Source organism: Anoplolepis gracilipes, chromosome 15, assembly GCF_047496725.1.
Source record: "Anoplolepis gracilipes chromosome 15, ASM4749672v1, whole genome shotgun sequence".
Taxonomy (NCBI): Eukaryota; Metazoa; Arthropoda; class Insecta; order Hymenoptera; family Formicidae; genus Anoplolepis; species Anoplolepis gracilipes.
Genome location: NC_132984.1, coordinates 1,959,297 through 1,986,367, shown reverse-complemented (window position 1 = coordinate 1,986,367; position 27,071 = coordinate 1,959,297). Strand labels below are relative to the sequence as shown.

General features: G+C 25.5%; 1 protein-coding gene across 5 annotated transcripts; it reads right to left on the bottom strand.

The window, feature by feature from the left end:
• Positions 1-1,487: 1,487 nt before the first annotated feature.
• Positions 1,488-13,360, bottom strand: LOC140674071 (cytochrome P450 4C1-like). 5 transcript variants are annotated; one of them, XM_072907414.1, is made up of 14 exons: positions 13,169-13,360; positions 11,897-12,175; positions 11,670-11,776; positions 11,356-11,440; positions 10,280-10,468; positions 7,242-7,311; positions 6,978-7,104; positions 6,825-6,894; positions 6,374-6,468; positions 4,960-5,028; positions 4,404-4,581; positions 3,645-3,827; positions 3,400-3,574; positions 1,488-1,799 (listed from the first exon to the last, which is right to left on the bottom strand). In XM_072907414.1, the coding sequence occupies exons 2-14, from the start codon at positions 12,072-12,074 to the stop codon at positions 1,772-1,774; spliced, it is 1,554 nt and encodes a 517-aa protein (XP_072763515.1). In that variant the 5' UTR covers positions 12,075-12,175; positions 13,169-13,360; the 3' UTR covers positions 1,488-1,771. The 5 variants fall into 5 exon arrangements, with proteins under 5 accessions (XP_072763515.1, XP_072763518.1, XP_072763517.1 ...); XM_072907417.1 differs by having other exon boundaries at positions 6,840-6,894; XM_072907416.1 differs by having other exon boundaries at positions 13,231-13,360.
• Between the last annotated feature and the right edge of the window lie 13,711 nt (positions 13,361-27,071).

Below are 27,071 nucleotides of genomic sequence, written 5' to 3'. Positions count from 1 at the left end.
AAATGAAAATCGCGAATCGTAATCGCCAACGGCTGTTTTCTGGTTAATCAATAATTATAGACGCAAACTCAGACGCAATCGCTAATCGCTAGTATGATTCGGATATAAAGGTTATTCTACATTAGTCACATCGTAACGTCGCAAACGTCGTAACCGCCATACTATCCAATCAGCATCAAGCTAGCTGGATGCTGATTGGATTACATGACGTGCGACGCTGCAATGCGACTAATGTAAAATGACCTTAAGAGAGGCTAGGGTGTCATTTTTCATACAACGCTTCTTTCATGTTGTACACTAGCGTCACATACATTCATTCTGTGACCGCCTGGAACTATATGTCCACATTCACTTTCGGTGATGATAAAACAGTTACGGCTGTAGCGTGAATACGAATCGGTTGGTTCGTGTCCATGCTACAATCACAAATTGCAGCTTAGGAATATTTGCCGTTTATATGGACTTATACGCATGCAATATAATAAATAGCTTTCGACAATTAACTGAAGAAATAAATTTCTATCTTGAATAAACTTTCATCTTGACTAAATTTCCCACACAGCACAAATGGCTGCTTGTCGGCTAATAGCTGATTTTTTTTAACTGTCGATTGTAAGTCGACTATTTTTAGAGAATTAAAAGTCGTCTTTTTGGCAAAGCGAAAAGTTGACTAAAAGATACCTTTTTGCCATCTTTTTTTTATTGTTGTACTTTGGCAAAGCGAACAAACGTGTGTATTAAAAATATATTTTCTCGGCCAATTATAGAAACAGTTATTATTTTATATATTATTATTTTATATTTATATTTAATAATGAAAACTTGTGTTTGGATCTAATTGTCGCAATAAAGATTCTACTGTATATAAAACTAAAAACTATTAAAATATAGATATAAAAATAGTACAGAGAAATTTCAAACCACACGAAAACATAAGGAAGAAATATTTATTACATAATTGAATAAATTTCTCGCATATAAATTTGGTGAGAACGCAAACATAAAAATTCCTTTTATATATGAGTCTTGTTGATATTTATCGCGATAAATATCGAGATAAATATGAAAGGGAATTTGTGCGCTCCGTGTGTTTGCTATAAATCTTTCATTTACTATGCGTACAAGAAATGCGGAAAAGAGTAGGAGAATAGATGAAGAAAAAAAATACACTTATAAGTTGAAAGATTTCTGATAAAATTATTGTGCGATGTCGACATATCAAATAAAATCATTAAAATATACGGCGTAAATATCTTTTATTAGCATGTTTTATGTACTGTTTTTATATAAATTTACACATAACATATTCGATATAACTTAATTTTAAAGTATATTTAAATTCAATAGATTACGAAACTTATTTGACGACCGTCATAATTTAATTGTATATTTTTTTTTAATTTCAATTATATAAGATTGACAAATTTATTCGAATTTAAAATATTTTATAAGACTTTTATTAGAATAATGTCATTTTACTGCGAGAATTTTAATGTTACATATTCATTATGATTTCTACTTTTTATTGACTCGATGAACTTAAATGTATGTTAATCTAATACTTATTATAACTTGCGACATTGATTTCTTTTTAAGCTCTAATATATGTTTATTAACATGCTGAAGAAGGCTCGAAAAATCGAAAAAACATCTGCATTCCAATTGCATTTCTTACAATACAGAAAGGTCAAAAGACATCTTAAAGATATTTAATAGATAATGAGGCTTTGTTATTTAATAGATAACAGAGGATGACGACTTTAAGTGTTTTTTAGTCATCTTTGAGGAACATGTGCTGTCTGAAATTCCAATAAAATTTAAATTAATTTAAGGTTATTATATAAACCATTGCGTTTATTGTAACAGATTATTATTTTGAATGTTATTTTAATACATTAATCATATATTTAAATTATGAATTTATTAGCTCTTTAACCCTTTTACATCCTCCCCTTTATAAAATTTATTGTATAACTTTCACACAATAAAAGTCAGGCTAGATGATAGAAAATATACTTGAATAAATGTCGGAATTAGAAGCATTGTAGAATATAATTACTTGATTGTTAATTATTAAATTAGTAAATAGGATAAACTAAGATCACTGATGGCCATAGGATGTATATTTTCTAATAATCGTTACATATAGTGGACTTTTTTAGTCATTATCAAAGATAATCGATATTGCAAATATCGATTAATGACTAAAAAAACGCATCATGTAGCAATTATTAGAAAAATTTTAATAAAAAATTTAACAATCATATCAAGAAAATAAAGAAAACAGATGTAAGTAAAATAAAGAAAAGGAGATTTATAATTATTTTAAAAGAAGATTGATGTTATTTGACTTTGTTAGTAAATAGAATTATGAATTGCGAATGGAATTTGAATAGAGAGAAGGGGAAGAGAAAGAAGTAAAGGGAGAGGGGGGAGAGAAAGAGAGAGAGAGAATTAAACAAAATATATAAATGTGAAATATTTAAAGTAGAAAATTTTCAGCCTCGATTTATAATTATTGTTTCTAAGGAAAACAAACAAAAATGATCTTAGCAGAATTGTTTGAAGTTTAATATATAAACTCAAAAAATAAGGATAATTTTTATTCTTATATATGTAATTTTAAAGTAACACATAAGAAAAATTATTTGCATTTTTTTTAAATTATTATTTTTATTATTCTTTTCATTGGACAAGTATACCTACTGGAAAATGATCATAATTTTCTAATATATACTTTCCAGTAACTAATAAAAATACAATTTCTATTTCATCCTTTTCAAAACCATATTAAAATTTTCAATTTCGAAAAAATTTTCAAATTCGAATGTTTTCGAAAAACTTTAAGTGCTGTAGTTTAAAGGAGGTTTTGGTACACATGTTTATAAAATAATTTATTTTGATTTATGGCGAATATGCCTTTTCGTTTCTGCTATTACTTTTGGAATATTCTGTACATATTTATATTATGTATATTGATTACGAAAGAGTAAATAAAATATAAACCAAAATTGTATGTGTGTATGAGTTTCTAAAGGAAATATATATAACAGTTAAACATAAAGAAAACAATATATAAACAGAAGCGAGCAAAGTGTTTATATTTCTGTTGCATAATGATAATTATGTACGTTATCTGTTGAAATGTTTTTATATATATGTATATTAAAAGCTCAGAAATTAATCTTTTTAATTAATAAAATTATTTAACAACTAATATGAAAACAGAGCAATTAAGTTTTATACTATATAATGTATGGGAAAACATTATACAAAAAATTATTACATTATTCTATAATTTTTTCTATGATGTTTTCGTTTACATTATATAGTACACGAACGAAAAGGAGAAAAGATAATTTAAAAATAAAACATAAATTTTAATAAATACATTCTTACCCTTTTAATATACTTCGCTTTTCAATTTTGACTTTTAGAGGTAGAACAGAAGACAAAGCTAAATCTGTATTTAATTTAATTTTATGTATCGGAATGATTTGATCTACTTTGAATACAAATGTTTGTATCAAAGTTGCTAAGACAACTTTCATTAAAATCATTGCATAATTCATACCTGCAAAAGCTTGTCAGTTACTTATATGCAAATCAATTTTATGATAGTATATGTTTTAAATTATGCTTACCTATACAATTTCTAGATCCCATACTAAATGGCATGTAATAAGAGGAATAAGGTATTTTCCTTTTTTTGAGATAGAGAAATCTATCCGGGTCAAATATCAACGGATTGGGCCAATACTTTTCATTTCGATGTGCAATAATTATTGGCATTAAAATATTAGTGCCTTTTGGTAGAATATACTCTTCTAAAACAGATATCGGTAAAAATTAGAAAAACGGACCTAAGCCCAATGATTTATATTGATTTTGACATATGTTTTCGAGATCACTGTTCTGAGTACCCTCCAAAAGTTTTAAGCGTATAGCATTTTATAAGATGTAGACAATTTGAAAATTACATATAATTTATGGAAATTTTTATGTTAATAATTTTTTAATAAACAGTGAGCGACGCTTAAAACCTTTTGAAAGATACTCATCAGAACAGTAACCTTGATAACATATGTTAAAGTTAAGGTCATTAGGACTAAACCTGTTTTAAAATTTTATCTTTATAAATTGAAATAAATTTCAAAAATAATTGCAAAAAAAGAAAAATATCGATCTCACAAAATGTACATATTATTATGTACTGTTTTATATTTATTGTTAGTTAGTTTATATATAAGCGTAAAATAAGCAGATAATTCTTAAATAATAAAATATTTAGTTATTTTTCAAAAATTATTTTTTTGATATTTTTAAGCTCTTTGTAATATTAATTATGCATATAATGCAAACATACATATAAAATGACAAGTTAATTACATTTGAAAACATACCTATTTTTACATCCTCGGTTAGACATCGCGAAACTACAGGGATAGTAGGAAATAGTCTCATAGTTTCTTTAATGACACACTCTAAGTAATTCATATGTGATAAATCTTCGTATTTAATTAGGACAGATTCTGGAGTTTCTGTCCTATAAATTTCCCATAATTCTTTATACACTTTTTCCTATTATGAGATTAAATAAAATTAAATAAAATTATTTAAGCGAATTTGTAATAAGTTTTTGCTTGCTTATTATAAATGTATTTTCTTTAAATAAGAAAAAAGTTTATACGAATCAAATTTAAATTATTATTTAAACAAAACAAGCTATAGCAATTGAACAATTCTGTTAATATTATTAAAATATAATTTATATAACAATATATCAAAGGATAACTCTAAATAAATTATTATTATTTCTGTGAATTGTAGAATTTAATGGAGAAAAATATTTTATTGGTCAAAAAATATTTTTTATATTTATTATAGAGATTTGTATCATTCGCAACGATTAGCTTATTACGAAAAAAATACTTTTTAATAAATTAAATATGTACGTACTTGTATCTCTGGGAAATTCGCTAACATAAAGATCGCAAGATTAATTGTAACGGAGGTAGTGTCATAACCCTAATAAAGGAAAATCTTCTTTTAGATTAACATAATAGATTAAGATTAACATAATAAATAAATAAAATACAGAAAAGGTTCTAATGTCTTGAAAATAAAAAATTGAGAATAAATATATCTAAAAAAGAGTCGAGAGCAGTAAATAAATGTACTTACGTTGTGTAAAAATTCTCTTTAATAATAATAAATATTTCCTTTCTTTAAACCATCTTTCACGTAAATATAATTAACATACCGACGAGAAATTATAAATATAAACCAAGGCGGATATATATATATATATATATATATATATATATATATATACATATATATACATATATCCGCCTTGGTTTATATTTATAATATATATATATATATATATATATATATATATTATATAATATATATATATATATATATATATATATATATATATATATATATACATATGAATTACTTATAGTGTATCATTAAAGAAACTATGAGACTATATATATATATATATATATATATATATATATATATATATATATATAAATGTAGAAATTGATGAGCAGTGCTTATATATATATATATACATATATGAGCACTGCTCATCAATTTTTCGTTGCTCTCCATCGTTGCGTTTCTAATCACACATTAATGCGTGTAAACAGAAGAAAGTTATTTAATGCAAAATTCTGTAAGATAAATGGTCATTTCTTTTGCGCTAAAATTTTCAATGGAGGTTTCTCGATTACTCATCTACAACCCGTAGTTTATATCAAGTAGTTTTTATTTGTTCGCATGCAAATAGTGTTGCTAGAAACGCAGTAATTTTAATGAGAGAATAAAAAAAATTAATTATCTAGATTCCAGATAAGTTCATTTAAATAAAAAGAAAACATTTTGCAACCCAGAGGGCAAAAAGTCGTCTAAAAGATGGCTAAAACGTGACATATTTTTGTCAAAGACATCTTTTAATAAGAGGATATAGACGATGAAAAGATGACTAAAAGTTGGCTCTCTTTGTGTCACTGATAAGCTTATCTATATTAGAATATGACTACAAATGATTAAATTTAGACACTTTCGGTAGTCTTTAAGACATCTTTTTAGTTTCTAAAAAATTTTCTAAGGATATTTTTTAGTCATTTCTAATGTTTTTTTTACGTCATCTTTTAGTATTATGTGCCTTCTGAGCATTTATTAATATTAAAGAGAGTTTTTACACAAATACATAATGTAAGTGCATTTATTTATCGCGTTTGACTTTTATTAGCATTATTTCTTCCTCATTTTTTATATTTAGTATAATAAATTATATTTTATTTATATACAAATAGAAATATATGTAGAAATTATATAAAAATATTTTACATACCGCTAGTATCATCGTAATTAGATTATCATGTATTTTTTCTTTCGAAGACTTGTCTTTTTGAAATGCTTCTATTAGAATATCAAGAAGTGTCCTATCTATATGATTTAAAAAACAAAATTTCAAATTTTATGTATGCGTGCGTACATATGTGCGTTTGTATATGTGTTAATTTTATATGTTTAACTTTCTTAGTTTTATAATAACAAATTTTGATATGTTATTTTGAAAATTATCATTAAAAGAAAATATATAGAAAAAAAAGAAAAATATCTTTAACTATGATCAAAATTAGGCATTTTAATAATGTTTTAACAATTAGAACAATTACTTTAATAGTGTTTTAATTAAACTTTTGGAAAAAAATTATTTTGTTGACAACGAAAATAATCTATGAATTTACATCACAATACAACAATGGAAGTATAAAAATAAATCATGAACAAAACCTTACACTCTTCATATTTACTTTCATTATTCTTGATATTCTGTTCACTCGATGCATATATTTGCTCTTGTACTACCTGTGTAATAATAGATTATATAGTAAATAAAGTACTGTGCAAGTTAAAAATTAATATTTATTATTAATATTTGCAGTATTTACCTTATTTGTAAAAGAATGGAAGAAATTTTGGTTCTGTCTCTGTCCTCGGCCCAGAGACGTGAGATTGAATATAAAATTAGGATGTAAGAATATATTTCGCATTCTTAATTTAACAATTTTCTTGGAGCTTATAAAGAAACATCTTTCTTTTAAAATAATATTTTATAAGATATATAAGAAGCTTAAAAGATTTATAAGAAAGCAACTTTAACTAATTGTGTTAATAAGTTTTACGAATAGCATTAAGGAAAAAAATTATTTTACCTTGTCGTTGCTTCAATAAATTGATTGATTTGATTTGATAGAGATTCTATTTTGATGTCAGTCATTGTACCTTTATAATATCACATGAAAAACAAATTTATTATTTAAATAGCAATTAGTACTTAATTGATTACTAATATTGAGTTGTACATATTTTATCAAATACATTTACAAACAAATGTAATATGAAATTTAAACATAGAAATTAAATGTTCTGCGTTACCAAATACTTAAAAATAACAATTTCCAATGTAAGATCCCAGTAAACGCTATATTCCTGAAATATTTATGAAATGTTCCTAAAATCCAAAATTAACATCCCAAGAATATGCCCAAATATTCCGGAATATTTAAAGAATGTAAGAGAACGTGGGGTAGAACGGCCAACGTAAGCATTAAGCAAGTTTTCAACATATTAAAAAAAAAATAAATCGATCTTTTTTTTACTAAAAATATTCTTTGGAATATCCATTATAAGAAAAAACACAAGTTTATTATAAAATAATAGTTTAAATAGACGAGGTTATTGATTTAGTAAAAGCCTAGATTTTCGTGATATGCTTTTCATGCGGGGTATAATGGACTACCTCCAAAACTTGTTTATTTTATTAACATTAATGTCTAAAACTTCTTAAAAGTTGTATATTATAATATGATATATAGAACATAAAAATATAGATTTGTAATTTTAAATGATAACTATAAATTAATAAATAAAAATAATTCTCTTGTTATAATAAATATTTTTCTCTTTAAAACATGGAAAAATATCCTTTAATGTAATAATATTTGGTATTAATTTTGAAAGACAGCATCTATGTATACTCTCTTTTTTTCTCTAGTATAAAAATAAAAAGTACAACATTTCGTGGGCTAATATTTCATTAAGCCTCAAAACGTATTTATTTACTTTTGATCATATAAAAAATTATAATTAATCAATATTTACATAAACACAGTATGAAATTAATAAGAAAAGATCATTTTAAAAAGTAAACGTATTTACGGTAATAAAAAATAGAATTTTATCATTGTTTACCTTATGTAAATATGTATATCGAAGAATTACAACTCACAATCAGTCGCGGAGAGCACAGCAAGTGCATTAAATAATTTATAACAACTTTCAACTAAAAATATTGCGACCACTGATAACAGCACGCAGAAAGAGACACCTAATAGCAATAATTGTAACATATATCATGATATGGTAGCATCTCTGTAAAAAGATATCGACTCTGCACCATTGTACCCCGCGGTGCCGTTCTACCCCACGTTCCCCTACAGAGAATATTCAAATAAGCACAAAATGTTCTGATTTTTTATCATTTTGTACTGTTTTATTCTATTTTTTATTTCATTTTTTTCGTTCCATACGTATATCAAAATTTACACTGAATGTTCCTTATTACACATACAGGTAATGTTCATAGAATATTCTGAATATTTCACAATTTTTCGAACCTCCTATGAACATTTCTATACTATTCCATGATACACAGAACATTTGGAATATGAATGGAATTTCAAGAATATTTTGCGTTTACTGGGATTGTACTCATTATTTTTATTGTCTGATTGAATGTTTTTGATAAAAATTTACTGTGAAATATTGAATATTTTACACATCCTCTTATTAAAATATTTTAGTAAATAAAAAAACACGAGAACTCAAAACTAAAAAAACACGGTAGTGTCAAATCACGCATATTTATATTAAACATACATATTATGTATACATGTTTTATATATATATATATACTTTTTCACAATCTTTCTGCAATATTTAAATTAACTTAATAAGTTTAAACTCTATATGTATTTATTAAAATAATTTTAATTCTGCACATCTAATTATTGCAATATATATTTATATTAAATATTTCTTTATATATTTGATATTTGAAACAATATAACTTATAGATTTATATTTAAAATAATTTTCATAAAAATGTTATACTCTATAAAAAAAATAATATCTCTAAAAATGTATATTTTTTAAAAGTGGTGAAAAAAGAAGTAAAGTTCATGCGCTAATTGTTGAAAACTATCATTACAGAAAATAATATTATTATACAAAAAGAAATTTTTTTATTACTGTAAAAGATATTCCTATAAAAATAATGTGCTCAAAAAATTGCACCAACTGAAATAAAACAAGTTATAGCAAAGCAAAGTATGAAAACTTGGCATGCTCGGGTTGCATTACAACATATTGTCCTACATTTATATTATTCAATAGTTCATATTATTATAAAAATTATTTGCACTATTTACATATAATAAAAGTATTATTATATTATATATTTCTATTTTATATAAAATTTTATAAAGTTTTATGCCAAAAAGACATGTATTAAGAAATGTATATAATAATTTACGAGCCTATTAAAATTTTAATTTATGTGAGTATATGTACGTTTACTCATTATTTATTTATTATACATATTATAATTATTATCCTATACACATTATCTACACATATTTATTATCATTCAAAAATGTACATTATATCAAACAAATGACATACAGAATATCAAATAATATACAAAATAATATATATATATATATATATATATATATATATATATATATATATAATTTAAGATAATATACAAAATTAAGATTTGTGAAATGTTCTTAAAAAGACTTCAAAATAATTTATATATTTATAAATATTTATATGTATATTTATAAAATGTAAACGTGTCTTATAATGCAACTCAAACATGCCAAGCTTTTATATTTCTTTTTGTAGTTTTAGTATTTTGCTTTGGTATTAGTTTTATTTCAGTTGACGCAATTTATTATTGTTATTATTTTTGTAGAATAGTTTTTTATAGTAATAAAAAAATTGCTTTTTGTATAATAACATTAATTTTTGTAATAAAATTGTCGGCTACTAACGCATGAACATCTTTCTTTTGTGCGCTTTTTATCTTTATCTCTTAAAAAATTTTTCAGATTTTAAAAAATTTTTACGATAACAAACGATATGTAGATATTTTACAAATAAATAAAAATACTTGCTCTCTTACCGCATGCAGCTCTCACAGTATACTTTGATATATGTTTCAAAAGACTAACATTATTCCCATTTAGTCCAATTTTTTCTAATTCGTTTGTCAATATTAAAGATTGTTTGACAAATATATCAAAATACTTTTGTAATGTGCTTTTATTAAAGCTTCGCATTATTATTTTTCGATGTTTACTCCATATAGATACTAAAATAAATATTATAATAAGATATTAAAGAAAAAGAATATATAAACGTATAAAATCGTGATATTAAAAAAAACATATTAATTGAAATTTAATTAGTGATAATTATAAATTTGCCAAATTTTGTGTACGTGTGTGTGTGAATATGTGCAAATAAAAATATTCGACTACAAGACTGCAAGTAAATTTTGTTAAAAGCTGCTTTTTTATAATTATGTTATTATGTAAATTAAATATAGAAGTACTCTAAATTATATTGTATTTTATATTATATTATTATTATAAATATATTTGTTATATTTTCTATTATAAACTTATATATACAGGGTGTCCCGGTAAAGATGGGCAATCTCTCGTGGACAGGTAGAGCAAGTAAAAATAACCCCAAGTTCCTATAAAATTTTTTTTTTGTAATGCATTTCTACCGAGATATTTGTCTCTAAAATTTAAATTTAAGTATCATTTTTCTTAAATAACTTTTATATTATTTTGTACAATAAATCTTAATAATGTACAAGAACTTTTTTTATTATTAAGCGAAAATCTTGAAAATAGTGTGATAGATTTTTTGACATCTCGGAGTGCTAGTATCAGATCACCTATAAGTCTTTTAACTTACAAAACTTTAAAGTCGGTGTGCTTTTTTATATTTAAATTATGTTTTTAGATTCTTCGCATTTTTCTCTAAGAAAAAGGTGTTCTTGTTTTATTTCGTTAAAACTGTTTCCAAGAAAAATGCATTTAATCGATAGAAAGTAAACTTTTATTTGCATAATAACTGAATAATGGTTTGAATGATAATGCCCACGAGAGATTGCCTACCTTTACCAGAACACCCTGTATAATATAAAATATAAAATATATATATATATATCTAAAAATATCTTACAAGGAGCTGTGACTAATCCTTTGCCTAATATTGGTTCAAACATATTATATATCATACTCTTATCGACACTGCTTTGTAAAATCGTCTGCAATGTTATATATAAAATATTTTTTATTATTTCAAATGTATATCTGTTTTTGTCATTTAGACAATTGACATGTACATTTATCTTTTTGATTATATTATAATCGTTAAAAAGATATAAAAAGTTATTAATTTTACACGATATTTTAAATAGATACTAATTTCTGTAAATAAATAAATATAGCTAGTTATTCACATAAAAGAGAAACATAAGCGCGCTGTTTCCTTACCTTTATTTGATCTGGTTCATATATTACAATGAATAATTTTGTGCCTATCTCAAACTTGAATGGGGACGAATAATCTTCTGCTAATTTAAACGCCATATCCAAAAAATCTAAAATATTTTTTAGTATATCATATAAGATAATTTATCACAATATCTTATTATTTTAAATTAATGCAATGTTAGTGACAGTTAATTTTTGAGTAAATATTTTAATCTCTTTATTATTACCGTCAGATTTATATTGAAGAAAATAATAGGCACTTCCAATAAGTGGAAATGTTTTTGGACCAGGTATGTTGTTTATCGTTTTAACAGAAGATTGTTGGCGATAATTTAAGATGAAGTAACTTATGGCAATACATACTAGTATAATTAATACAGCAAACTGTATACTCAAAAATGCCATTATAATGAAGCAAGACAGTAACAGCGATGTAATAATATTTTATATTCGTAGCAGACTGCGTTTACAGATGTCATTAACGCTTTTATTATATCCTCCCCACGCTGCACATAAAATATTAGATAACATATTACATATTTACATAGATTTTCATATCTACATGTATTAACATATTCATATGTTTCAAAATGCAAATATGTTTTAAAAAATAGTAAAAACCGGTTCAGATTAGAACCTAAATAATATTTTTCATGTGTTATATATGTAACATATATTTCAACATATTTCGAAAATTTCTAAATTATAAAAAATTAAATAAGTTTTAATTTAAAATCAATGTTTCTTTATATTCAAAATGATAATCTTAACTTTATTAATGTGTCACATATGTAAGATATATTTTAACATACTTCGAATATTTCTAAATTAAATAAAAATTAAATAAGATTTAATTTAAAATCAATGTTTTGTTATATTCAAAATGATAATTTTAATTTTATATTTTATAAAAATCTTCACTTATGTTATTTAAAAAATTTTTTTTAATTTAATGTGTCTGCTTCGTTATCTTTATAAAAGAAATAAAATTCAAATGGAAAATCCAAATTTTTTTAAAAAGGAAATAAATATACAATAAAAAGTAATCAATAAAAATCCTATCGTTTATGGTTTTCTGTCTCTTTCTCTTTCTTTTTTTCTCTATCCCTTATTTTTTTTAAGATTATATACAATATTATATAAAGATTAGATAACTAAAGATGTTTTTTTACACATAATTGTTTTTTACATAATTTCATATAATTACACACTCTAACATTTTTTACATATAAATACGCAATGACGTATAATTTTCCAGGTGCGTCAATAAATTTATATTCATACTATACGAGCATTCAGTTTTTGTTCTGTTTCCAAGCATTTATAGTTATAAATGTTTTCTTTTTTATATTTGAGTTGAAAAAATTTTATCTAGTTCGTAGTTTATGAAATTCACTTCTTTATAAGACGAGAAATTCTGTTTAAGGCGAGAAATATAGGATGACTTGATAATAAAAATATAATGCAAGTGTTGATTATATGTGATCTGTGCACGCAACCTTAAAGTTGCGGGCGTGTATTGTTACACGAAAAAGAAGAGTAATAACTGTCTATTTTCTACTCTCGTTGACAACAGTGCTTTCTTCGTAATACCGGAGTGTTAAATCGTCTGGACTGCACGAGTCCTTTCTTCCACGTAATTTCTTCCACTAATCATCTATACCACGCCACTCACTAGGGTATACTGTTGAAACGACTTTCACGGAGTCGTAGTAACAACCGAGCGCGCGATAACAACTTGTTATGATAAAAAACGGAAAAGGACAGTACGATTCCAACTAGTTGGGCAATTTACCAAAGTCCAAGTCCTCTCACAAGATCATGAATCATCTTTTTCCATACACAGAAAGAAAGACTATTCTTATTATGACAATATCTTCAGTTTCAAAATGTAAATCTTGAAATGAGATTATATTGCGTTAAACAAAGAAAATTTGCTTGGATCAAGACATTTTATATACTTTATATATTTTATTTTAACGGATTACACTAAACTTTTAATCTAATTTTAATGTCCGCTTTCTTAACATAGCTATGTACAATTTAAAGTAATTACTGCGCTGAGGAAGACCTGAATAATCGGGTCGAAACTATTGTGCCGTCGGTACGACACTGGGTTCGAGATCCGTGAGGGACGGCAGAGCCAGGGCGCAGGAAGGCGTCTTTTTGTTTGATTAATTTGGAACGGTGTAATAGTTTAGAAAATCTAATATATTTTATCCATATACAGTGGTCGTTTTACAGGAGGTTCCTTCAGTTAGCGGTTGAGAGGTAGGCCGAGCTCGTTCGGCCTGGGGGTAATTTGATGAGCGTGACTGCTTCAGACGTGGTCGGTAGGCACGTGTCTGCGTACGTTAGCGATCTCGGCACTTAGATAGTAATTCGGTCTTATCACTGCTCGAGTACACTTGGTTTATTTATAAGAAAATAAAACCTCGCGCGTCTGAGCGGTGTTTTTTATACCGTTGAGCGACTGTCTTAAAATTCGGTCGGGTTGTTCAACTCGCGCTGAGCGCAAGCGCAGCGGGTCCAAGGGTCGGACTTTATTGCTTGTACTCTTTCGCAATGCTCGCCGCGGTGTTTGATAGCATTGAAAGTATTATATTTGATTAAATTTCAACTTATCATTAGAAAATTGACGTCATTAGTAACAACCTGTTTTATTAAGCTCCTTCAAGCCTTTTTATTGTATAATTTTTATAAATTTATGGAGTAATCGATTATATATTACATTTTATATAGTTTAATCAAGAAAAATATATTCTTGTTATTTAAGAATAATTTTCTTGAATGGAGAGGAAAAAATGTTGGATAGAAAATAACACATGAATAACATTTCCAATGAATTTATTTTGCACTCCCTCCTTTTTTTTTATTTTAATAAGATTATTGTAAGCTTCCAATCAGAATTTAAAATTTAATAGTAGAGTCTCTCTTCTTTCTCTATTCTGATTGACATCCTCCGCATCTATCTAATCTAACACCCGCGATTAAAACACGCACACACACACATACACACATACACACACATAAACACCAATTAGAATTTAATTTCATGTCTACGTATACACATATTTGTAACCAAACTTAGCGACAATTAGATGTAATATATATTCAAAACTATGAATAAATTTATGTAATACTAAAACTCAATTCTCTCAGTGACTTCTAACTTCTCTATCGGTTGAAAGATCGCACTTGGTTCTATCCCCGCGTAATAAGGATTAATTTCCTTTACCAAAAAGGACCTTTCGACGAATGTCCGAAATAACAAGTAAGTAACTCATCCTTCCCGAGTCTGGACGTAACAGAGACAATCATGAATTATCAAAATAAATAATTCATATAGGGATATTTTTATATACAATATATTTTTATATTATAATAATTATACTATTATATATTATGACAATAAATAATTTAAAGAAATTAAAGAAAAATCATGTTTTTATCAACTAAAATAAATAGAGCTAGCCAAAGTAAAATCTCTTTGACAAAAATGTCTAAAGTCAATAGATTATTATTTAATAATATGCATAAATAGATCTTTTTCTTTTTCTTTGATGGCACTACAGTTCATATCGAAAGGAACCAGAGCTAGCTTCCTTTAGCATTGCGTTCCCGACATCCCGTTCCACAATGCGCTTTTTCCAGTTTCTCCCCCCCCCCCCCCAGCATCTTTTAAGCATATTTCTATTTTCCTCTGCTTAAATCGTCGTATTAAGTATTCTAAGGGACTATTCTCACTTCTTTTGTCCCTTCATCTTCCGACAAGGTATTTCTCCCTTACCTTTCGGTAAGGATACAGCAGCGTACACACCCCGAGCCGACGAAGTGAGGGTGAGCGGGAAGCGTGATGCTTCATTTCCGTAGATTTTCCATGCAGTGCACATCATCGCCCACTAGTCGACCGTATGTTCCGACCGATGCCGCATAAGTAGAGATGGTGCATAAATAAATGCATAACCGCGAATAACATTGACGCAGTAGAATATTTTTATTCATAACTGCGTGCAATAGTACATTACTATGTATTATAAGTTAGAGATTAAAGTCGCTAGTATTTAATTATAAACAACGGGTTAATTAAAACGACTAAGTGACATATTTAATTGTTCCATAATTAAGTTCTACTTTTAAACATGTCCCATTGGATTCTTTCTTCTCTTTTTTAATTTAACGTTTTACACTTGAAAAGGTCCACAACCATATGGTCAAAACGTCGTGTGAATAAATTGAATGATTTTGGCTAGTCAAATCGTTTTAATTAATCTGTTGTTTATTACTATGTATGTATGGCGTAGAAGTGTGAAAATGCAGCGAAGGGTTTTAACGAAAATATTAAATTAATTGCGAATTATGGATATACTATACCTACTTTTTCAAACGACAAAGCATTAAAAAAAGATGGAGAATTTTGAATAATTCTGAAAATATGCAAGATAGAAAAAAATATTCCAGAAAAATTGCAGGATTTTAAATGACGCATTACGTAGTAATACCAATATGACCTTGAAGAGCTTTCTCAAGATCACATGTAGATTACATTGAAATTTTTAAAGGGAAATCTCAATTATTTATTGCACATTCTTGTAGTTTACCTCGAAAATTTCTGGAAACACTATAAAGTATTTTTTTATTCAGTACTTTTTGAGTTATAAGACTTGAAAGTTACAGTACCGTCAACATTAGCATTATCCAAGGTATTTCGGCTAGTAAAGGCAAGACTAAAGATCGATTCGGCCAGTGAAGGCAAGACCAAAGATCGATTGAAATTATTATCTAACATTTGCTTTTATTTTTATTTTAAATATTGTAATCCAAGTTACATTCTCTTGGCTTTTTAAATTTTTTGATTACTTTTTTTTCGGTACTTACAAATATTTCTTACAATAATTTCATAGTTATTATGCCAAATTTTACAGAACCAGAGAGAACATCTTTTTTAATGATACGGAGATGGGGTAGGATTATAGAAGATTTTACAATAAAGTTTTGCAACTGTTCAATCAGACATTTCACGATGAAAAGAATGCTATTTTTAAATCTACCGTTGGAAAAATAATCGCAGCCACTTTGAGAACACCGACAGCATGAAAAATTGCCTAATATGTAGACGCCCAACATCAGTAACTAGCAAAGAAAAGCAAATAGCTATTGCGCATTTATTCATTAAAGATCCTCATCTCAGCGTTTGCAAAGTAGCTCAGTAACACGACCTTAGTATAGGATCAATATATAACATTTTAAAGAAAAAAATCATGTTTTATTTCAGTTGGCGCAATTTATTGATATTATTATCTTTGTAAAAATAATTTTTTATACTAATAAAAAACAATTTTTTGTATTTACTTTATGTTATATAATATTATTTTTTTTTAATGAAATTTTAGACAATTGCATGAATCATGCAGTTTTCACAGCACACTTTGATACATGTTCCAAAACGTTGACTTTACTCCCATTTAGTCCAATTTTTTCTAATTCGTCCATTAATATTAAAAATTGTTTGACAAATATCTAAAAATATTTTCGTAACATGCTTTCATTAAAGCTTGGCGTGATTATTTTTCGATGTTTACTCCATAAAGATACTAAAATAAATATAATAAGATATAAGAAAAAAAAAATATATAAACTCATAAAAGCATGATATTAAAGAAACATGTTAATTGAAATTTAAATAGTAATAATTTTAAATATGCCAAATTTTGTGTGTGTGAGTGTGTGTGTTGTGCTGTCAGAGTACAAAAACAAATATGTAACTGCAAGTAAATTATGTTATAATAGCTGCTTTTTTATAATTATGGAAATTAAATATAGAGGTAACTTTAAATTATATTATATTTATATTGTTGCGTCCGTGCCACCGATTCGATAATAATCGAAACACACACACACACACGTGTGTGAACAGAAGAAAGTTATTCAATGCAAAATTCTGTTAGATGAATGGTCACACTACTTTTGCTCCATAATTTTCAATAGAGATTTCTCGATTACTTTACAACCCGGAGCTTACACCAGTGATTTTTATTTGTTCACGTGCAAATAGTGTTGCTAGAAACGTAGTATTTTTAATGAGAGAATACAAAAAATTAATTATCTAGATTCTAGATAAGTTCATTTAAATAAATAAAGAAAAACACTTTGCAAGGTTATCGGAGATTGATCTTTGAATTGCTCTCGTAGTATGTTAAAAAACTAAAGCAAACAACTTTGTTTGCAATCGGTTCTTTATTATAACAAATAGTGTTATTTATGTGTTAGCAGTATATTCTTCATCTTTATTATTCGTATATTGAAGATAATCCAAAAAAAGAACAAAACATTTATTAATATTAAAGAGAGTTTTTACACAAATACACAATGTAAGTGCATTTATTTACTGCGCTTGATTTTTATTAGCATTATTTCTTCTTGATTTTTTATATTTAATATAATAAATTATGTTTTATTTATATACAAATATAAATACGTAGAAGTTATGTAGAAATATTTTACATACCGCTAGTATCATCGTAATTATAGATTACCATGTAATTTTTCTTGCGAAGATTTGTCTTTCTGAAATACTTCTATTAGAATATGAAGAAGTAGTGCCCTACCTATATGATTTAAAAAACAAAATTTCAAATTTTATGTATACGTGCGTTCATATGTGTGTTTGTATATATGTTAATTACTTTCTCATGATAGCAAAATTCGATATGCTACTTTGATAATTATTATTAAAATTAAATTTAAAAGAAAACAATATTTTTAAAATTTATTTTGCTGACACTCTACAAACTTTACATCATAATACAATAATGAGAAGATAGAAATAAACAATGGACAAAAACTTACGAGTTTCAGATTTACTTTAGGTATTCTTTTCATTTGATGCATATATTTGTTCTTGTATTAACTGTAATAATAATAGATTACATAGTAAGTAAAATATTGTACAAGTTAAAAATAAATATTTATTATTAATATATGCAGTACTTACCTTATTTGTAAAAGAATGAAAGAAATTTTCATATTGTTGCTGTTCTTGTCCGACAGCCGTGAAATTGAATATAAAATTAGGATGTAAGAATATATTTCGCATTCTTAATCTAATAGGTCTTTTGAAGCTAAAACATTTTTCTTTTAAAGTAATATTTTATAAAATATATAAAAGCAAATTTAATTAATCATGATTGTTAAGTTTCACGAATAGAATTAAGAAAACAAGGTTATTTTATCTTCTTACTATTTCAACATATTGATTGATTTGATTTGATAGAGATTCTATTTTGATGTCAGTCATTGTGCCTTTATAACACCACACGAAAAACAAACTTATTATTTAGGATCAATGTAATTAATGATAAAGTATTTTATCTAATTTTATCAAATATCAAATATATTACGTAAGAATTGCTGCAAATTATGCTGTATCATTTTGTATAGTCATTAAATATGTTTTTATTATAGAAAATTTTTATTAATGACAAAATTAAATAAAATAAAGTACGTACTAAATATAATATGAATAAATCATTACAAAGCAGCATACAGTTTTTTGCATTAAATTTTTATGATTTTTACCTTCCTTCTTATATTTCTGATATTGTAACTTTTGTAAGAAAGATATAAATATAAATAAGTGTAAATAAGTTTTTTATTTTTACAATAAGTGGCACGCTTCTTTTACATCATAATTTTTTGTAAGAAAAACATATTTAAAAAATAAAGAATAAAATACGTTTCTTTATATAATATCTCTCTTGATATATTAAACTGATATTTTTAATATACTAATCTTTTGAATAAGCGTGCTTGAATTCGGTGCTTTCTTTCATGTTTTCTTGAAAAGGAAAAGTTCTATTTATATGTATTGACATTCTCATACTATAATATTTGAAGAAATATTAATATTATGATTACAACAAATTCAAATGAAAGGAATCTAATTCTGTTGTTAAATTATTCTTATTACACAATTTTATACTGTTTGAAATTTTATCTTTAAGTCAATAACGTTTAATATTATTGAATTTATCAAGACACATGATGGTGTCTAGTGCCAAGTTCATATGCTCCTGTTATTATACGCGAGTCGATTAGTTGAGAGTATTAGAGTATTGTTCCTGAATAACGGCTGAATTAATGAAACTTTTAATAAGTTAATAGAAAGCTTGAATTTGTTTAATATTACGAAAATATGTTTACTCTTGCTTTACGTATATCCTATAAAGAGAATAGACGATGCAAGGTTCCAATATAAAAATTTATGTTTAAGAACCGTCTATGTTATCATCAACCATAATTATGCTAATGCAGTACGATAAAGGTATTCGACATAAAATTATTTTAAGAAAAAAAATATCAAAATAATTTATATATTTATAAAAAATACACATCTTATAGTGCTCTGTTGCGCCAAATTTTTATACTTTTTTATAGTTTTAGTACGTTGCTTTAGTGTTTTCTTTCGATGACGCAATTTATTGATATTATTATTTTTGTACGAATAGTTTTTTCAATAATAAAAAACTATTATTTATATAATAACATTATTTGTATAATAATATCATTTTTTGTAATAAAATTTTCGAAAATTGGCGCATAAACTTGGCATCTTTCTTTTCTTCACCTCTTTTAAAGATTAATACAAATTATTATTGTTTGTCCGCTTCTTTTTTTTATCTCTTGCAAAATTTTTTATCTTTTTTAATTTTTACGAAAACAAATATATGTAGATGTTTTACAAATAAAAATACGTAATCTCTTACTATATGCAGTTCTCAAATTATACTTTGATATATGGTCTAAAAGGATGACTTTATTCCCATTTAGTTCAAGTTTTTCTATTTCGTCCATCAATATTAAAGATTATTCGACAAATATATCCAAATATTTTCGTAATATAATTTTATTTAAGCTTGGCATTATTATTTTTCGATGTTTACTCCAAAAAGATACTAAAATAAATTATTAATATATAACAAAAAAAATATTAAAAAATAAAATATATAAACGTATGAAATCATGATATTAAAACATATTTGTTGAAGTTTAATTAGTGATAATTTTAAATTTACAACATTGTATGCGTATGTTGTATGTGTAAATGTGTGTGTGCTGTCAAAATGCAAATACAAATATATGACTGCAAGGAAATTACGTTATAAAAGCTGCTTTTTTATAATTATGTTATTATGTAATTAAATATAGTAGCAACTTTAACTTAAATATATATATATATATATATATATATATATATATATATATATATATATATATTATATTTTACAAATATCTTACAAGGGATTGTGATTAATCCTTTGCCAAACATTGGTTCCAACATTTTATATGATGCTCCTTTATCGACACTGCATTGTAAGATTGTTTGCAATGTTATATAAGAATATTTTTAATTATTTTGAATGTATATCTATTTTTGTCATTTAGACAATTAACATGTTCTTTAAAAGTATCTTTTGGTTATATTACTGATATGTTATTATATAATCGTTTAAAAAATATAAAAAGTTATCATTTTTATACAATATTTTGAATTGATAATTCTAAATAAGTATAGATAATTTTTCACATAACTATGAAATATAAACGCTCTGTTTTTTTACCTTTATTTGATCTGGATCATATATTCCAATGAATAACTTAGTGCCTATCTTAATCTACTATAATTTTTTTTATATATGTCTATATTTTATATATGTGCAATAAAACAATATTAAACACATAAACATATGTAAAGCACATACATAAAGATTTAGAATAAATAATTATCAAATTTTGTCAATAAATTTTTATTTGGAATATTTCATATCTATACTTATACTTTGATTTTAAGTTTATGATTATGTTTATATATTTATTTACAGTAATATCCAATAATACCTATATACATACATAGTTCTAACTATACTGATTTAAAATATCCAATGTTAAAAAAAATGTGAATTTTACGCCTATGATTATAATAATTGATGTTATAAACATAAATCGGCATAATTGCATTTGTTAGACATTTAAAATTAGCAGTGCGAAATACAGATATTATTATTAAATTAAATTACTATAAATATGTAAACATAATATTAATAAAAGCATAATCTATTAAAATGAAAAGTATACATTTACATATATTTATAAATATATTTATAAATACATTGTATTGTAATGTTACCATGATATTACATTGCAATATTTCTCAAGGCGGACATTTTACTATCGTAGTCTTTCTGTAATATTGCAGTAATATTTCGCAATGTATTGGTAATATTACAATCTTGTAATATAACATTCCTGCAATATCCCAGATAGCCAAGCGTGATTGATTTGTTTTTTAGACGTCTTTAAATGACATACATACATTAAAAAACATATTTACACTTATTTATATTTATATCTTTCTTACAAAAGTTACAATATCAGAAATATAAGAAGGAAGGTAAAAATCATAAAAATTTAATGCAAAAAACTGTATGCTGCTTTGTAATGATTTATTCATATTATATTTAGTACGTACTTTATTTTATTTAATTTTGTCATTAATAAAAATTTTCTATAATAAAAACATATTTAATGACTATACAAAATGATACAGCATAATTTGCAGCAATTCTTACGTAATATATTTGATATTTGATAAAATTAGATAAAATACTTTATCATTAATTACATTGATCCTAAATAATAAGTTTGTTTTTCGTGTGGTGTTATAAAGGCACAATGACTGACATCAAAATAGAATCTCTATCAAATCAAATCAATCAATATGTTGAAATAGTAAGAAGATAAAATAACCTTGTTTTCTTAATTCTATTCGTGAAACTTAACAATCATGATTAATTAAATTTGCTTTTATATATTTTATAAAATATTACTTTAAAAGAAAAATGTTTTAGCTTCAAAAGACCTATTAGATTAAGAATGCGAAATATATTCTTACATCCTAATTTTATATTCAATTTCACGGCTGTCGGACAAGAACAGCAACAATATGAAAATTTCTTTCATTCTTTTACAAATAAGGTAAGTACTGCATATATTAATAATAAATATTTATTTTTAACTTGTACAATATTTTACTTACTATGTAATCTATTATTATTACAGTTAATACAAGAACAAATATATGCATCAAATGAAAAGAATACCTAAAGTAAATCTGAAACTCGTAAGTTTTTGTCCATTGTTTATTTCTATCTTCTCATTATTGTATTATGATGTAAAGTTTGTAGAGTGTCAGCAAAATAAATTTTAAAAATATTGTTTTCTTTTAAATTTAATTTTAATAATAATTATCAAAGTAGCATATCGAATTTTGCTATCATGAGAAAGTAATTAACATATATACAAACACACATATGAACGCACGTATACATAAAATTTGAAATTTTGTTTTTTAAATCATATAGGTAGGGCACTACTTCTTCATATTCTAATAGAAGTATTTCAGAAAGACAAATCTTCGCAAGAAAAATTACATGGTAATCTATAATTACGATGATACTAGCGGTATGTAAAATATTTCTACATAACTTCTACGTATTTATATTTGTATATAAATAAAACATAATTTATTATATTAAATATAAAAAATCAAGAAGAAATAATGCTAATAAAAATCAAGCGCAGTAAATAAATGCACTTACATTGTGTATTTGTGTAAAAACTCTCTTTAATATTAATAAATGTTTTGTTCTTTTTTTGGATTATCTTCAATATACGAATAATAAAGATGAAGAATATACTGCTAACACATAAATAACACTATTTGTTATAATAAAGAACCGATTGCAAACAAAGTTGTTTGCTTTAGTTTTTTAACATACTACGAGAGCAATTCAAAGATCAATCTCCGATAACCTTGCAAAGTGTTTTTCTTTATTTATTTAAATGAACTTATCTAGAATCTAGATAATTAATTTTTTGTATTCTCTCATTAAAAATACTACGTTTCTAGCAACACTATTTGCACGTGAACAAATAAAAATCACTGGTGTAAGCTCCGGGTTGTAAAGTAATCGAGAAATCTCTATTGAAAATTATGGAGCAAAAGTAGTGTGACCATTCATCTAACAGAATTTTGCATCGAATAACTTTCTTCTGTTCACACACATTAATGTGTGATTAGAAACGCAGCGATAGAGAGCAAATTCATGTTGCAGTACTAGAAGTTGGTTGAAATTCCAATATCGCGGCATCGTATTTTAATGACAACTTATGCCGCACTATAACAAGCACTACGCCTCAATTCCAATGGCGATTATGTAAAAAATGATATTTATTAATCGTAAGAAAAATGGTTTCAATCTAGAAACAAATACCTAATGTTTTCAGCACATTTCTGGATCAATTATTGAAAAGTTAACAAAAATTTAAATGTGGTTTCCTACGTACTTATTTTCTCTTTTTTTCATGCGCGATTTAACGGTTATCCGCCTTGGTTTATATTTAATTTCTCGTCGGTATGTTAATTACATTTATATTTTTCTTTTGGTGCATTGTGTTAATATCTTACTTTGCATTGCAAATGATTTTTGCAGTTGCAAATTTGTTTTATTTTGGCTACGAAAACCAATTTAATACGCATTTGTGTAATACAGTCTGCAAATGTTTTGTACTTTTTAGTTTTGACTATTTTTGTAGCCTATAGGCTATATATTAAGGCTATATATTTTCATAATTTACATATTTGTCAATTAATTGAGTAATCCATTATAAGAAAGATAAAATGCAATAATTGATTGCCGCAACGGCAGAAATGGTGTCCGTCGGCAACTTCAGAATCACATGCATACACATGAAATTAGTACATATGTATACGTATGATTTCTGTTGTATGTGTGTAACGCTGAAGTTGTCGACGGACACCATTTCTGCCTGTACCCGTACATACACAGATTATATATAATCAACGATTGTATTGTATGTTTTTTAAAAACATGATAAGATATACTCGGCAATGTGAGCCCATGCGCGGATGTTGATGCGTAAAGAAACTGCGTAAAGAAATTAATTCTTTTCACGAAAGAATTTTAATTAGTGCACAGAGCACATATTTAGATTTTCATTTTTGAGAGTTCTAAAAACCCCTCTATACTCCCCTAAAGAGATGTAGACGAGAAAAAATATCAGGGTGAAGTCGCTGAATCGGAAATTGAACCCGAGTCTTTCGCTTGCCGGGCGACTGCTCTTATCACTGAGCTATTCAGTCCCACACCGATACTTCTCTCGTCTATTTGTTTATAAACCTCTTGATAGATAAACTGAAGAACGCGATTTTTCAGCCCCGCGTGAATTTTAATAATTTGAAAATATATTCGGCTCCAATATTGTATGTTTTTTATTATCAAGTCGTCCTTATATATTTCTTGTTTTATTATAAAGAAACAAACAATTAACTTTACAATTAACTATGAACTAGATCCAAACTTATTAAATTATAATATCAAAAAAAAACATCTATAAATTCTAACTAATTATGCTTGGAAACAGGAAAAAACTCCAAGTTCGTATAGCATGAATAAAAAATATATTGGTCCATATGAAAAAGAGTACATGTCGCAGTTTATTTATATATAAAAAGTGCTTTAGTGTGCAATTATATAAAATAATTATGTATAAAAAACATCTATATATCTAATCTTTATGCAGTATTGTATATAATCCTAAAAAGATAAAGAGAATGAGAAAAAAGAAAGAGAAAGAGAGAGAAAACCATGAAAGTAAGATTTTTATCGATTATTATTTTTATTGTATATTTATTGCATATGTATTTTCTTTCAAAAAAAATTTAAATTTTCTACTTAAATTTTTTTTCTTCTATAAAGATAAAGTAGCAAACACATTAAATTAAAAAAAAGTTTTTAAATAGCAAGAAAAGTAACGATTTTTATAAAACATAAAATTAAAATTTATTTTTTTTTAAATTTGTTTATTTTTTTATTAAAATTTATTTATTATTTTGGACATAAAAAACACTGATTTTAAATTAGAACTTATTTAACTTATATTTGTTTTACGCTTAGAAATTCTTAAAATCTTTCATATGTACTTCACAAATATCACGTAATAAGTGTTTTTTAATCTGATAAGATGTAAATATTATTGCGCATAAACTGGTTCTTACTCATTAAGCATATGTACATCTTAAAAAATATATAAATACATTAATATGTAGACATGTAAATATGTAATATGTAATATGTCAATATGTTAACTTGTTAGAATATTTATACATGCTTGAAGTTTGCGTGGGGAAAATACAATAAAAGCGTTAATAACATCCGCAGACGGTTGTCTCGAAAAAGTCTCCGTTGTCAAGAGATTAATAAATAAATAACTAGTACGATCGAACTCCACAGTACACGAGTCAACAATTTGTTTCGTCGTTAATCAACCGTCACTAATATTGTTAAAGAGTGAGTGAGCTTCATAACAGTTTTTGAACAGTGATCATCAATACATAATTTAATTAATTATATTAAAAACATCACCCATTCTTACAGATATCAACGAACATTGATATTCACACACAATATTATCAGGTTAGTGGTTTCTTTTATTGTTAACTATGTTCGTCTGCAATAAACATCTATCGGAGTAGGTTCACACAACTAAGACAGTAGCGTTTTACATTTATACTCATAACACATTATTAAATATTCTCGTTTTAATTTAAAAATTTTTATATTTGTGATTTAATTTTTGCGCTGATGAAGACTCAAAGATTGAGCTCGAAACGTACGCATCCAAATAATTATATAATTGAATTGTAATTTTTTGATAACATTTGTCTATTTAATATCTTCGTATGAGTAGAGTTACGTAAATGCGATATAAAGATTCTCTTAACATTTGTCATTTTTGATATGAGGATTGATTTGCGTTATAATAATGCGATATAGAACACCGCTATTAGTAATTTTATTATTGAAGATTATGTGACATTTGTAATAAGTATTTTCTGATATTATTTATAATACGCCTTAATTTGTTTTAATTATTATATGATTGTTTAATTAATACCTAACTCGTTTAACACGACTTAATTTTTGCCCTCTATTGCCGTTTTTAACTTATCTAATAATAATTCATATTTAAGAGAGTACTGACTTTATTATTTAAATAAATAACGATTGCCAGATTTTTGAATAGCTGTCGACCGTGTCGGATGTATGTACTTTCGAACGGCTTCGCGAATTTCTCATTTGGTGTACATAATTTATTGTTGTTTATTAAAACGTTCTTATTTGTTCCTTTAAATAAGTGTTTTAATTATTTTGCGGCTCGCGAGTGTTGGTGTGTTGTGTGTGTGTGTGTGTTTCGATTATTATCGAATCGGTGGCACGGACGCAACAATATAAATATAATATAATTTAAAGTTACCTCTAT